Source organism: Tachysurus vachellii, chromosome 7, assembly GCF_030014155.1.
Source record: "Tachysurus vachellii isolate PV-2020 chromosome 7, HZAU_Pvac_v1, whole genome shotgun sequence".
Taxonomy (NCBI): Eukaryota; Metazoa; Chordata; class Actinopteri; order Siluriformes; family Bagridae; genus Tachysurus; species Tachysurus vachellii.
In genome coordinates this window covers 14,621,025-14,636,772 of record NC_083466.1, presented here as the reverse complement: position 1 = coordinate 14,636,772, position 15,748 = coordinate 14,621,025, and the positions used below count along the sequence as shown (strand labels likewise).

Genomic DNA, 15,748 nt, shown 5'->3' with positions numbered 1-15,748 from the left:
GCGCAAAGGCCTTTTGTAAGAAGGCAGAAAGCTACAGATGGTGAATGGAGTTTAGTGTAGAAATGACCGGAGAGAAGTTTATAAAGCGGGTTTCTGGTATGATGGTGTTTCTAGGGTAGATGTAGACATTTTAAGAGCAATAAGAAGTAACAATCAACTGCAAGATGTCCTCTATTATACTTGTTGGAGCAAACATACATAGCTGCAGTCTCATTATTTCAATCGACTTAATTCTCAACTAGGACAGTTGTACATTTTAGTTATTGGCTCAAGAGATGAGCAGAAATGTCTAAAATAAACATGATATGCTGAAAATAATTTAAACTTGGCTGAAGTAACAGAATAAACTATTTGGTTAGTAGAACATTGTTCTTGTTAAATTAAACATTTTAAATAATAGTATTTTGTCATTATTGATACTCCTACTGAATGTTTGAACGAATACATTTTTTGTCTTAAAACACATTACATTGATTTTTTATTATTATTATTATTATTATTAATTTGCTTTCAGTCCTCAGGCACTCTATGTTTATAACCCTGGGGTATAAATATAAAGCTACACGCATAACATCATCTGTTTATCCATTACCATGGGACAAACATTATACTACCATAAGACAAACATTACCATGGGACAAACATTATACTACCATAAGACAAACATTACCATGGGACAAACATTATACTACCATAAGACAAACATTACCATGGGACAAACATTATACTACCATAAGACAAACATTACCATGGGACAAACATTATACTACCATAAGACAAACATTACCATGGGACAAACATTATACTACCATAAGACAAACATTACCATGGCACAAACATTATACTACCATAAGACAAACATTACCATGGCACAAACATTATACTACCATAAGACAAACATTACCATGGGACAAACATTACATTACCATGGGACAAATTTTATTTACTTTTAATAGATTCATTTTTTCATGCTAATTATTTTGGAGTGCAATGCAAGTATATAAATAAATGGATTCGGCACTTATGGTAACGTTTTTCAATGTTCATCTTTTCATGATGAACATAATTTCCTTTTAAAATGTTTTTAAAAAAAATTGTAATAAATATTAAAAACACACATTTAACATTTTTAAGTTTGACAAGGTTTGTTTTTGGAAAAAAAGAAGATGGACCATTGGGAACGAGGCCGGAATAACCATTTGACGGACTGCTGAGATTCTGTCATCCATATTTAATGTGCTCCAGTCTACTGAGTAGATAACCGAGAGGAATTATGTCTCAGTTATGAGTTATTTGTAGTGTAGTGTGTAGTTGCATGTAAAGGAACCCGAGGGTCTGTGTGTAGACTCGGCTCCTTCCTGTCTAACTGGACTATTTACTGCATTATCTTTAACCTGCAGTAAAGAGCAGTGGCTGGTTTGGACTGCTGTCAACATGGTATTTGTGCCAATGTTGGATTTATTGAGATTTTTTTTTAGGCTGTGTGTATGCCTGTAGAGGAAATCCTAGGCTACGTCAAGGCTGTGCTGCTTTAAGAGGGACATTTCCTTATCCACAGGAAGGGAGTGCTCAGGTGAAGGGTTGCATGTTGTGTTTTTGTTTTTTTGCGGTAGGATTTGCATGGTAGCATATTAGTTTGCACATTAGTTCTAACATTAGCCAGCAAATAAGGATGCAGGAATTATCCTTATTTGCAGGAATTATTTGTACTACTGATTAGATTGTCTTTGTGGTCAAGTGTGTGAATTAAACCTCTTCAAATAGAGATCTTGAAGGTCCACAGTGAAGGTACTATGTTTGCTTGTTCTGATGTCTGTGATAAAGTCATTTATTTGTTTATACCGATTGTAAATGTCTGTAAAGGCGATTTCCGTTCGGCCAACAGAAAGCAGAAAGGAAGGTCATCGTGCTGGTAAAATGGGTTAACATCTTCTGCTGGGTGTTTTTTGATGCAACAGCATATAAGGCAGGAATCAGAGGAACTGAAACTAGGTTTCAGGAGTGGACTCCTGCATTTACATCACAACAGTAAACAAAGGTCACACTTTTAGTTTTCACTTCTTGCAGCTTACATCATATGCACTATACTGTTACTTGGTTACAAGTTAAATAAATTATTGCTGATTTTTTTTCCCCCCAGTACCTAAATGTATATCTAGTAAGTTGTTTTTGTGCCATTTCAGTAGAATTTCATCTTTACTTTTAGAATCTTCTCCAGTGAATTGTTTTAAACTGGATTAATGGTTGTTTAAGATGCATCTCTGCCATCTAGTGGTTGAGGGGTGTGGGTGCCTTTAGAGTTGATATTATGTCAAATTAATTGTAAAACAGTTTAAATACTGATTTTTTTTTTTTTTTTTAATTCCCCCAATAGATCTGTGTATGATGGGCAAGAGCATGGGCTCTTCATGGAGAAGCTGGAGGGACGGATTCGCAATCATGACCGTGAGATTGAGAAGATGTGTAACCATCACTTCCAGGGCTTCGTGGACTCCATCACAGAGCTGCTTAAAGTTCGGGGAGAGGCACAGAAACTCAAGGTGAGCAACAGATGGAGGACCGAAAAAGATCAGCGACAGTAAAAAGGCAAAGTTCAGCGTTCTTTAGCGCTAAAACCATTTTACCAACACAGTACCACTACTGTATCGTGTTCCTTTCTGCTTTCTGCCACCAGAATGAAAAATCGACTCATCAAACATTTTCAATTGGCAAAAAAAACCAAATGAATAATTTTATCTCTGCAAGTTTCATATTCGGTGGAATATTACTGGTTAAACTTCTTAAATGTTTAGATGTTTATAAACAAGCAATCAGGGCATCTCAAAGAACAGAAGTGGGCTTGATCTCACCATTTACTTTAAAGATATAACATTTGTCTGGGGGAAAAAACCCAAAGTTTTTCTTTTTCTTTCTTTTTTGGAACATTTTTATGAAAATGTCATTAGTACTAGTAGGTCATGTTATTAATAATAGACTAGGTTAAAAAAAAAAAACAGAAATGCTCAAGTTCTTTAAGCCCTGAGTATCTTTCATGTAAGAGATTTAGAAGCACTCTGGACTGTGACATGACACAGACTTTCAATGGTAAATGTGATTTTTTTGCATCTTCTCTTTGTACAGAGTCAGGTGACTGAAACCAATCAGAAGATGCAGAACGACGGCAAGGAGGTATGACATCGTCTTGTAGCTCTCCTTAAGAATCAGTATCAGAATCAGAAAGGTCTTTATTGCCAAGTATGTTTTCACATATGAGGAATTTGTTCTAGTACAGAAGCTCCACAGTATAAAAACAGAATGGCAATGATAAGGATTGAACACGTATATAATAAAGGCAGTATGTACAGTGGATAAATAAAGTGTGTAAATAATGTAAGACTAGAGTTTGTTCTGTGTATGTTTTTAAGTTTTCATCAGATGCATGTTAAGTGTTCATCAGATGCATGTTAAGTGTTCATCAGATGCATGTTAAGTGTTCATCAGATGCATGTTAAGTGTTCATCAGATGCATGTTAAGTGTTCATCAGATGCATGTTAAGTGTTCATCAGATGCATGTTAAGTGTTCATCAGATGCATGTTAAGTGTTCATCAGATGTATGTTAAGTGTTCATCAGATGGATTGCCCGAGGGAAGAAACTGTTCCTATATCTGGTCGTTTTGGTGCTCAGGGCTCTGTAGCATCGACCAGATGGCAACAGTTCAAAGAGTGAGTGTGCTGGATGTGAGGGGTCCAGAGTGATTTTCTTTGCCCTTTTGCTCACTCTGGAGAAGTACAGGTCTTGGAGAGTGGGGAGAGTTGTGCCAATGATTCGCTCAGCAGTCCGGACTACCCTCTGTAGTCTCCTAAGGTCGGATTTGGTAGCTGAGCTGAACCAAACAGTCACTGAGGTGCAGAGGATGGATTCAGTGATTGCAGTGTAGAACTGTTTCAGCAGATCCTGTGGCAGGTTGAAGTTCCTCAGCTGGCGAAGGAAGTACAACCTCTGCTGAGCCTTTTTCACAATGGATTCAATGTGAATGTCCCACTTCAGGTCCTGGGAGATTGTGTTCCCAGGAATCTGAATGACTCCACTGCTGTAACAATGCTGTCCATGATGGTTAGTGGGGGGAGAGCAGGGGGGGGTTTCTTCTGAAGTCCACGATCATCTCCACTGTCTTGAGCGTTTTCAGCTCCAGGTTGTTAAGGCTGCACCAGACAACCAGCCGTTCAACCTCCAGTCTGTAAGCAGACTCGTCCCCGTCCTGGATGAGGCCGATCAGTGTGGTGTTGTCTGCAAACTTCAGGAGCTTGACAGAGGGGTCATTAGAGGTGCAGTCGTTAGTGCACAGAGAGAAGAGCAGCGGGGAGAGGACACAACCCTGAGGAGCGCCAGTTCTGATGGTGCGGGTGCTGGATTCGAGTTTTCCCAGTCGCACTAGCTGAGAGGAGAGCAGACAGAGGAGGGCAAGGAGAGCTGGGTTAATTTGGGCTGGAGGAGTGATGGGATGATGGTGTTAAAGGCAGAGCTGAAGTCCACAAACAGGATCCTCACATAAGTGCCTGGTCTATCCAGATGCTGCAGAACATACTGCAGTCCCATATTGACTGCATCATTCACAGACCTGTTTGTTCTGGAGGCAAACTGCAGAGGGTCCAGTGATGTCCTTCAGATAAGCCAAAACCAGTCTTTTTGATTTCATGACCACAGACGTTAGAGCCACAGGTCTGTAGTCATTAAGTCCGGTAATTTTGGATTTCTTAGGGACGGGAATGATGGTGGAGCTTTTGAAGCATGAGGGTACTTCACACAGCTCCAGTGATCTGTTGAATATCCGTGTGAAGATGGGGGCCAGTTGATCAGCACAGGTTTTCTGACAGGCTGGTGAAACGCTGTCTGGGCCTGGTGCCTTTCTTCTTTTGTTCTTCCTGAAGACCTGACACACATCATCTTCACTGAATTTTAGGTGTGTTGGAGTCGGGGTTTACAGGAGGTGAGAATTGGGCTTTTTCAAACCATCAGTAGAACTCGTTCAGGTCGTCTGCCAGTTGTTCACCACAGAGCGGGGGGGATGGTGTTGTGTAGTTGGTGATGGCTTTCAGACCTTTCCACACTGAAGCTGAGTCATTATAGGAAAACCGAGTCCGTAGCTTTTCAGAATAATTCCTCTTTGCCACTCTGATCTCCTTTTCCAGTGTGTATTTGGCCTGTTTGTACAAGACTCTATCCCCATTCCTGTGAGCATCCACTTTGACCTGACGGAGCTGGCTGGGTTTTGCAGTGAACCATGGTTTATCATTGTTATAAGTTAAGTGAGACTTGGTAGGAATACACAAATCCTCACAGAAACTGATGTATGATGTTACAGTCTCTGTGAGCTCATCCAGGTCGGTGGCAGCAGCTTCGAAAACAGTCCAATCAGTGAGAGAGAAACAGGCTTGTAAATCCTGCTCCGCTTCCTTAGTCCATCTTTTTACAGTCCTTAATACAGGTTTAGCTGATTTCAGTTTCTACCTGTAGGTCGGTATCAGATGAACTAAGCAGTGATCAGAGTCCCAGAGCTGCCCGTGGGACAGAATGATATGCATCCTTTATTGTTCTATAGCAGTGATCCAGTGTGTTACAGTCTCTGGTGGGACATGTAACATGCTGTCTGTATTTTGGCAGTTCACGTGTGAGAATTGCTTTATTAAAGTCTCCAAGAATTATTAGTATAGAGTCCGGGTGTTGTTGCTCATTCTCTGTGATCATGTCAGCGAGTGTCTGTAGGGCCGAGCTCACACGCACTTGCGGAGGGATGTAAACACTCACCAGAATGAACAAGCAAAACTCCCGCGGCGAATAGAATGGTTTGCAGTTAATGAAGAGTGTTTCCAGATCGGTACAGCACATCTTTAACACATCATCTTTAACCCCTGGAACCGAGTTTAAATGCTAACCACAGAGGATTTATGACAGTCTTTCATGATCTGTACGTTTTGTAGCTACTGACCTCGATGGACGAGTTGAGACGATGTCGTTTGCAACAGAGGAACATTGCCACCACCATCGACAAACTCACACACTGCATTCCAGGTACGTTGTAACTCTCTTCTTGTGGATCTTGGACAGTGATGATATGGGAGACTCTGGGTTTATGCTTTAGAAAACCTGACTGAATATGATGGAGTTCAAGCAAAATCTTAATATAGCAAATATACTTGTGCAGTAGATGGCTATAGATAAATGTTTTGTGTGTTTTGGCTAACAGCGTTCCTCTGTTTTATTTTTCAGTGCTCGAAATGTACAGCAGGCTGCAAGAACAGAAGAGGGCCAAGAGGTAAGATTCTAATGAGATCTTCAGGGGTAGTCGGTTGATGTGGACCGCAGTGGGATTGAAGACATCTATCTGTCTATTTATCTAATATAATTTAATAGAATATAAGATTTTTTTTTTTTAAACAAAGCAGTCACCTACACAGTAGTAATAATAATAAAGCACTAAGCATAATAATTTGCAAACTGCTACCAAAGGAAAAAGGAAATAAAAAACACTGGCAAATGATTCACTTTAAATAAATTGTTCTCTTTTAAACAAAAGGAAGGGAAAGAATGTGCGTGTGTTTGTTTGTGTGCGTGTGTTTGTTTGTGTGTGTGTGTGTGTGTTTGTTTGTGTGTGTGTGCGTGTGTTTGTTTGTGTGCGTGTGTGTTTGTGTGTGTGTGCGTTTGTGTGTGTGTTCGCGTTTGTTTGTGTGTGTGCGTGCGTTTGTGTGTGTGCGTGCGTTTGTGTGTGTGCGTGTGTTTGTTTGTGTGCGTGCGTGTGTTTGTGTGTGTGCGTGCGTGCATTTGTGTGTGTTTGTTTGCATGTGTTTGTTTGTTTGTGTATGCGTGTTTTTTTTTGTGTGTTTGTGTGAAGATTCAACATTTTCATTTTCATTTTCAACATGTACAGTTAGATACAGTAGAGCACCTGAAATGTGTGAGCTGAAGTGAAGTGAAATCCTGCTAACACTCAGCCTGGCCATCCACACACTCACTATTAAAGATGTTGTTTAATGTCATCTTTAGAGATGAAGAGATGAAGAACCCAAAAAGCGCTTTGAACCAATGCAGCTCCTTAGTCATTGTTCTAGACCTGTCTGGAACTGTTAATATGACAATTCATACAACTTTTCAGTCTCTCCAGCATTTTGTGAGGTGTTTTTTCTGTAATTGTTGCAGCTTTATTTATTTATTTATTTATTTATTTTTAATTGTAACTTGGAACTTTTGCAGAGCTTTTAGTGCTTTTTTTTGTGTAAAAACTACTAAGATTGATAAAACTGCAAGCACTCGATTCTTCTTTTAAACTACTGCCACAAACACAATCGCCTTCTATGATGGCTGTACTCATGTATAATTCATGTGAATGGATGTATGCACATTTGTGATGATGTCACAAGATGTGTCTTGTAATGTTGAACATATGCAAGCTCCATAGAATATGAGAGTTTTTGATCTTGATTTCTTTCACAAGGCAGGTTTGTTTTACTTTTTCACGTATACATTACGGCACAATGAAATGACTTTTCTTTGCATGTCCTTACGTGTTAGGATGTTGGGGTCAGCTATGATAAAGCACCACTGAATAGCACTAATGGAAGTGGCAGCTTGGCATTGCTGAGTCTTTAACCCATGATCTTCTGTTCACTAACAGCTGAGTCACTGCCAAGTAGCACTATAGTCTGCAGAATGGCTGATTAATAAACACTAGGTGGCAGCAGAGACTAAAATTCAAAATAAGTAAGTTCAGCCCATGATCCAGTATTAACTTGAGTGTCACAGATGTAGAACTTGTTTTTTTTTTTCACAGCAGTGTTCAAAAATATTGTGGATCTCTTTAGAAATGTTTTTTTTTTTCTTTTCTTTTAAATATACAATGCTATAAATATTGGCCATGTAGGTTGTTATTAAAAATCCATTATGGTTCTCATTCAGTTACTTAAGCAGGTCTGCCAGCATTGTGCTGCAGTTTGGTCTAAAGCTAATGAAACCTACTGCTGACCCACAGTCTCCAAAAGGAGAAATTTAGAGTCAGCTATTTACTGAAAGTAACTGAAAGGGACTTTGAGAAGCATAGAGATAAGCAGCAGACTGCAGTCCTGCCTTACCAATACAAATACACCAAAGGAGAAAAAGCCAGCGGTATGAGACTAGTAACAAATGCATTAGTAATGAGGCTCCAGTAGCTGATCCAGTGAATAAAGTGTGAGAATGCCAGACTAGTGTTCCCTCACAAATGCTTTTAATCCTCGTGCAGAAGCCTACGGCATTTAGGACTGTTGTGTTTTGTGCACAAATAGATTTGGTTACAATTTAAAGTTGGCCAGTGGGTATTGTTCTTTTCGCGCTTGTCCTTTTTCTGACCTGAGGATGAGCAACTTGTACACTATAAATCTTGCGTCTGGTTTTATTTTATTTATCATTTCTATCTGTTTTGGTTTTGCCATTAGCCCTGAGAGAGAGCGGAGGTCGGCCAGGAGTGGCTCTCTGTAGATCATGAAATATTGTGTAATACTGATGTGCATCTGCTTGCTTTGTAAAACGCACAGTGAGCTGGCTATTGATTTAAAGCTGCAATTCGATTCTTTTGTTATTTCTCACAAGGCTTGAACTTAAACTTCTTAAATTCAATTTCTGATTTTCGGTCTTTATGTGAACTTCCCAAATTTCCTGAATAGGTTGAATGTGTAAATAATGGCATCAGTTTCAGTGTTTTGAGTTAAAACATGCTTTGCTGTTGGTCACTTCATATACTAACAAAGGATCATCATACAGGAAAATGGTCTTCTTATTATGATGGCCCTTGACCATTTTGTGTGTGTGTGTGTGTGTGTGTTCAGATACTACCCTGCGTTGTGCACATTGGAGCAGTTGGAGCAGAACTGCCTGCCGAAGGCGGGACAGTATCGTTTCTGCACCATCATGGCGGAGAACATCCCCGTCTTGCGCACACACATCAGAGACGTCTCCATGTCTGACCTCAAAGACTTTCTGGAGAGCGTACGTAAACACTCGGACAAAATCGGAGAAGCTGCCATTAAACAGGTCTGTGTCTGTTCAACACGTATGTGATTTGGTGTGAATGTCTGTGTCAGTGTTTTCGGTTATTGACACTTGCCAGTAGAATAAAGGATTGCATTTTGATTGTTTCTGTACATTTAACACTGAAATTTTATATAACTGACAGATTGAATGTTGAATACTAAAGCTCCATGAATTGCCCTCATGACCAGAGTCGTATCTAGAGTTGGGTGAAGTTCTTATATCTTTTACATAGTGCAAAAGCAGAGATATAGAGATAGATGTAACACTCCGTGTACAAGTAATCACTCCCCTAAGCAATTGAGGGACACTGATCTTGGAAATTGTCATTTAGAATAGATTAGATAGAAGAGTTTGTGGTTTAGTGTTGCATTTTTATACAATACATTCTAGCAGTAATGTAGACTTCTTGCCAAATCAATCATAGTAACTGTAATGAGGACACTTGTAAGTTTAATACTTGGAAACTGTCCATTACACAATTTGAGGTTGTATTCTATGGCACTGTAATGCCTTTCCCCATGTATGTTGGGATAACACCTCGCACACACGTCACTTTATTTACTTTTCCTCCAGACACGTTGAATTAACCCAGGATACGTACAGCTGCCATCTTGAGTGCGTTTGGTTAGAGCCAAGTACTTGCCGGGCCTAAGGGTTCACCCCGGGTCCAGGTCGAAGTCTGAGAATGAAGAACAAAAGCTAGGCTACTGTGTGTCAGTCGTTCTGCTTTTGTTTTATCTCACTTTTCCATTCTTTATCCCGGTCCATCTATTCCATCCCCTTGGCAGAGAACTGCCAGGCTGTTGTGAATTAAAGATTGTTGGGTCATATTAACTCCTGCCAGAAGACACTAGAACTGAACTCTGTGTGAGCACGCGCGTGTGTCCGTGTGTGTACACACATGCGTGCATGCATACAGGAGTGTGAATGTGTGATTGTCAACAAGGACCCTTCTTCTTCAAGGACAAGCTGGTGAGTTAAGCAGAAGACCAAGGGAACACATATGAGAGAAATTGAATGGACTTTTCAGAGGAATGCACAAAAGGTCCTGCTTTGTTTTACTGATTATTAGTCCAAGATGAGGAACATGGAGGAGATTCAAATGCCGAGTAGGCACCAGGAGTCATCCCCAGGCCTCATCGAAATGGATTTCTCTCTTGTTCTCTTTATTCTGTCTTTTTTTTCCCCCCTCTGTTTTCCATTCTTTCTCTCTTCCTTTTCCACCATTGTCTGTGTTTTTTGTCCTCTTTCCACTCCTGATTCTTTTTCCCCCTCTTCCTTCTGTCCTAATCACTACCAGTTCCCCCTCATTATGGAATTGTTACTGCTCCCAATAAACAAACAATGCGGCACGGCAGGCGCCAAGAAGATAGCACAGGAAGGCGCACATGCACACCCGCACTTTTGTGGGCTGTAATCAGTTTTCGTCTTGCATTGGTCTCGCAAAAGGAGTGTTTGCTCTCCTCATGTGCAGCATTCTCACTACACTGTTATATCACCCTGTGACCCCACTATGGACTCCACTCATCTCTAAACCTCATCTTTACTCTCACTTGAACTTTGCTGCTGATGGACTGCAGGTACCAGAAACATGTGTGAAGGACATAGAATCCCATCAGCTGTTTGTCACGGTTCTGCTTGAGCTCTCGGTCACGTCTATGAGGAAGATTCCTGTATCTTATTATGAGTGCATGTGCACAGACACGTGCCTTTCGTACTCGTTCTGCATCAGGCAAGCTGTAATGGAAGATGCGTCACTGTAGCTCCAGGTTCATGCCGGTTAAGCACTGTGGGATCATCAGCATGGAAAGGGGATAAAAGAGATTATGAAAGATGGAAATCAGATTTGGTTTTGCCACAAGCTCCATCTCTTTGAGTTGGATAGGCTGTAAGCCAGAGAAATAATGAAACACTTTTTTTTTTCTGTCTTTAACAAAGACTAGCCACCACGGTGTCAGGATTTCTCAGACATCTAAACACACTGAGACAATAATATGAGACTTTAATTAACATTTGATCAAACACAGCCCCTAAAGTGTTAAACTGAACGCTTCTCTCATCTTCATCTGCTGTGGTGCCTCTTTAATCTGCACGGTCCAGATTTGAGACAAGAGTAACTCAGGAGTCTGGAGTCAGACATTTATTTGTGGCAGACATGTCTTTCTGGTCTGCACTACTGGATATCCATTAACGTTACAATGTAAATGAGGATCTTCTGAGTGTGCATGCATGCAGGTTTCATTATGGTGATTCCTGTGTATTTTCTGCGTACATTTTACTGCGCATTTCACAGCCTTCACGCTTTTTGTGCTAGTTTCTTTGACTGATCTAGATTTGAGGAATCAGCGCACACACAAGCATTAAGTTCTTGTCGTCAGCTGACAGAAGTGGAATCCGACGTGGTCTACTGCTGTCGTAGCCACACGGTTTGAGTTATGCGATGCTTTTCTCATGCTTTTTCTTTTGAGCACGATTGTAAAAAATGCTTATTTGAGTTACTGTAGTGTTTGTCAGTTCAAACCAGCCCAGCCTTCTCCTCGGACTCCACTCATTAACAAGATGTTTTTGCTTAACTGGAATTCAATGGGTTTCTTTTTGGTACCATTCTTTTTAAACACTGTAAACTTTACTATGTGACTTCAAGGAGATCAGCAGTTTTTGAAATACTCACACCAGCCCGTCTGACACCAGCAAACGTGACATGGTCCAAGACCCAAAGATCCCCCAATTCTGCTGTTTGAATAATGAATTAATATGAGCATTAATCGAAGCTCTTTACCTGCTGGTGCCACATGGATGAGCAAGTATACAAGTCATTGTTAAAAAAAAAAAAAAAATTTAAATGGATTTTCTCTGCCACAATTGTACAGAAGCTCTTAAGGGTTTGCAGGTTGTTTAAATTATATTAAACATATTTTACTTATTGTGAAAATAGTTAGAACTATAAAATAAAACTGACTTTTGCACTATGAGCATTTTTGTTTGAGAATTTCCTCATGTCCTGAAGGGGGCAGCAGAGTGCAGTGGACAGTGTGTCCCTCTCTCCTGCATTGATGTCTCCTACAGAGGTGGAATGTTGGCAGTGGCTTTAACCATGGATTGAACCCTGGTGATCTCGTAACAAAGTGGCTGTCCAACTCCGTCTTGCCAAGGGGCCACATTCCTCCAGCTGAAGTTTGTGTTTTTTTTTTTTTTTTAGTTTTTTTTTTTTTTTGCATGTCTTTGAGTCTTGTATGGTTTGTCAACTTGGTGCATGTGCGGTTAGGTTGTAATTCAAACCGTGCTGATGACAAAGCAATATGGCATTGTTCTTCATAAGCAAACTAAGGGCAAGGTAAATCGAGTTCAGATATTGCTTGTGCTTACATAAGATCTTAAATTCTCCTTGAATTCTCAGAGAAATTACCCTGTAAATCTCTACAGCACACATTGGCCTGTTCATTCATTACTCTTTTTTTTTAGTATTATTTATTTAATTTCATTTTTTTGGGATCCACTCAACCAGACATACTTTTTCAATGGTGCAACTAACCATGGTGTAGCTTCTCAGTATGTTAGACAGAGTGGGATCTCCTTCTTTTTTTGCTTGCGGTTTTACTCTCTCTGGTGTTTGGTGTTTGCTTTACTGTCATTCTGTCAGTCTTTTACAGTTTACCGTTTTCTGTGATAAAGTGCCTCATGCTCATGCTAGTCTCCTCAGTCCAACACCATGAGACAGACACTGCTGCTACTCTTTAATAGATTTATATCATAGTGCGGTAATGCAGCACCAACAGAGACATTAAGCCAAGGAAGATAGGCTCTCTAAAGCCTCTCCCCTACTTTCCATCTTATATCTTCGTCTCCAGAGGGGTGAGCAGACCGCTAATAACAGGAGGCTTTTTGTCTAGGGACTCTGTGATCCAGGATCATGGACTGGTTCCCATTGGAAATTAGGCCCAGTCCCTGCGCCTGTGATTGTTTTAATTCTACTAACAAATGATCTGAAAATAAATTGAAGGATTCAGCGCTTTAATAATGGCTCCATTGTATGCCGTCGGGCATAGCGTGTGTGAGCATGATGGAAGAGGATCTATTGTTATGGAGTGAAATGTCGAGATAAGTGTGCGCCCTGGACGCGTCTCTGTTTTGCCTTTCGTTGCCAATACTCTGGTTCTGTCTGTGTCAGAGGTGGACTTATCAACTAAAGCTGGAGATCAGAAATATTCGTGACTTCACTTCAAATTTTTCATCGATGACTTGTTAGGGATTTGGTTATTTATTCATTTGTCTTCAGTAACCGCTTAATTCTATTCAGGATTACATCGATTTTGAGGCCTATTCCAGATTACCGCATGAATGGGACAGCAGTCCATCTCAGCAGACAATGCGCACACTCCTGCACAACTAGGGGCTATTTGGAGTAGATAAGCCGCCAAATGACATGTGATTTGAGTTTGGAGCACACTGAAGAACCTAGTGGAAACCCACACAGGTACAGAAAGCTCACGATCGAACAAGACCTAGATGCTGTGAGATGGCAGCGCTTCCCTCTTCTCCACAGCGCACTTGGATGGATCACTTGATGCCAATTATTTTATCTTTATAACAGGTTTTAATTTGATTATTACATTAATTGTAATTGAATTCATTAAATTCATTGCAGCTGATTAAAGTGAGAAAAATGTGCAGTGCTGTGTGTTGAGAAGGCAACTGATGGTAATAATCAGAGACGGAGGCACATCAAACAAAGCAGTTGCCAGCTAGCTGTGAGCTTAACCAACTGTAGTCGTTTGTAGCTGGCTGATTTTTTTTCTATGCAGAGCTGTAACACCAGCTACCTAGCTGGCTAAATTTATTCGCTCATTTTGCCTAGTTATTCTGTCATTAAGAGTGTTTTATTTTCCTGTAAATGCTCTTAAGAAAAGCAGCAATGCAACGTTAAACATCTTAGAAATGGTCATTGTCCGTATTCTAACGTTGTTACATACTTTGCTTTGGTCAATATTGCCAGACATAAAATGTCCAATCTTTAATGTGGTGGAAGAGTTTAAAGAGAGTTAAAGCTCAAATAACCAAGACCCAGGGCTTGACTTTGGGTTGTCGATGTTGGATTTCTCTTCAGTTTAATCTAGTGTGCTCATATCCACTTCAGAATTACACACTTTAGACTTGTAAGTATGGGCAAAACGTGTGACTTCATAATCGAAAAAAACAAACGAACAACTATACATGTATGTATATATAATATATATACGTGCATATATAAATAAAATTAATTTGATGGAGACGAAAGTATTCAGACTTCACAAATTAGTACTTGGTTTCAGAGCCATCGTTGGCAATCCTAGCGACAAAAACGTCTATGAAAATAATGAATTAGGCTGCATTGAGGTTATGAGGCTCCCAGTGATGGACCTGCAGTTTTAAGATCCTCTATAAATTTTCAATTGAGATTCATGTCCTGAAATTGGGAGACCACACCAAGCCTCAAGGGTTAGTTTGGCTGTATGTTTGGGGTCGTTGTCTGGTTGAAACGTCCATCATCCCAGATTCAGTTCAATTAAATTCCTCTCTATCTTTGTATGTTGCTCCATTCACGTTTCCTTCAATGACGTCTAATACTCCACAACCCATATCATGGTGCTTCCAGCCCAGTCGTTTTTGAGTGTGTGATGTTCTGACGTGTGTATTATGTGTGTTTAATGCTTTTAGATCTGTACTTTTTTTTGTTTATAATCCCATCACTTTTATTCCTGATGCTTTCAGGTTGTCCTGCAAGACTTTTTGAATACCACTGATATCTCTTCTGCCTTCCTTTTCTGTAGTGTGAGAGTGTGTTGTGAAAGTCTGGACAATTCTTTGCGCTTCCTGTAATTTAACTTTTCACCTGCATCGTTTTAAACGAATGATCTGGCAAGGATGTTTATGATCTTTGCTACGACTCTGTAGCGTTATGCTTTTAAATACTGCTTATTAATAATGTCTGTGAGAACTTGAGGACGGTCCTTCAGCTTCACCATGATTTTTACTTCATTTTCTGTCTGTCTGAAAAACAGAAATGAAACTTTATTTAAAAGTTTTTTTTAATATAAAATTGAGCGTAGAGTCAATTATTAAAGTCACTTATTAGTATTATCTAATGATATTGAATATTAATAATAATAATAAACGAGGCTAAAACAGCTGTGTGCTTATTGAGAGGCCCGTCCTGTTTATACAGTGACATTTCTTTTGTCATAATTAAAAGATTAGTTTTATGTTCTTAATTTATGGGTTTCTGTTGGTTCGCTATATTTTTTATTCTTAAATTATTGCCAATAATTTAAAACATCTGGGTTTCACAAAATGTTCTTGACTGACTTCTTGGCCCTTGATCTAGTGAACTACAATGAGGACATGTTTATAATAGAGGCTTCAGAGCTCTTCTAGAAGATGCTCCGGATTAGGATGTCTGTTAAATGCTGTAAACGTAACAAAAATAACCCTTTAAAACTCGCCAGTGTTTTCCAAACAAAAAAGAAAGTGCAGAGATTCATGCTCATTATATGATATGAAGTTAGTAAGGTTGAGGCTTACATCAGATAGGCTTCTTGTGTGTAAAACTCAGGAGCAGGACACGGAAGTTTTTGCTGGATTCACGAGATATTTTAATACGTCCCAAATTTCCTGTGCAAACATTCATACTATTTATAGGATTTATACATAAAGCTGGTCATATCCTGCT

The 15,748-nt window shown here is 39.8% G+C and overlaps 1 protein-coding gene across 4 annotated transcripts in view; it reads left to right on the top strand.

The window, feature by feature from the left end:
• The window catches only part of exoc6b (exocyst complex component 6B), an 88,472-nt gene that overhangs the window by 22,528 nt on the left and 50,196 nt on the right, over window positions 1-15,748 (top strand). For all 4 annotated transcript variants that reach the window (XM_060874519.1, XM_060874518.1, XM_060874517.1 and 1 more), the window contains exons 2-6: window positions 2,375-2,540; window positions 3,121-3,168; window positions 5,961-6,051; window positions 6,250-6,295; window positions 8,838-9,042. In XM_060874519.1, the coding sequence (XP_060730502.1) occupies window positions 2,375-2,540; window positions 3,121-3,168; window positions 5,961-6,051; window positions 6,250-6,295; window positions 8,838-9,042 (556 nt within the window). The remainder of the gene's footprint in view (window positions 1-2,374; window positions 2,541-3,120; window positions 3,169-5,960; window positions 6,052-6,249; window positions 6,296-8,837; window positions 9,043-15,748) is intronic.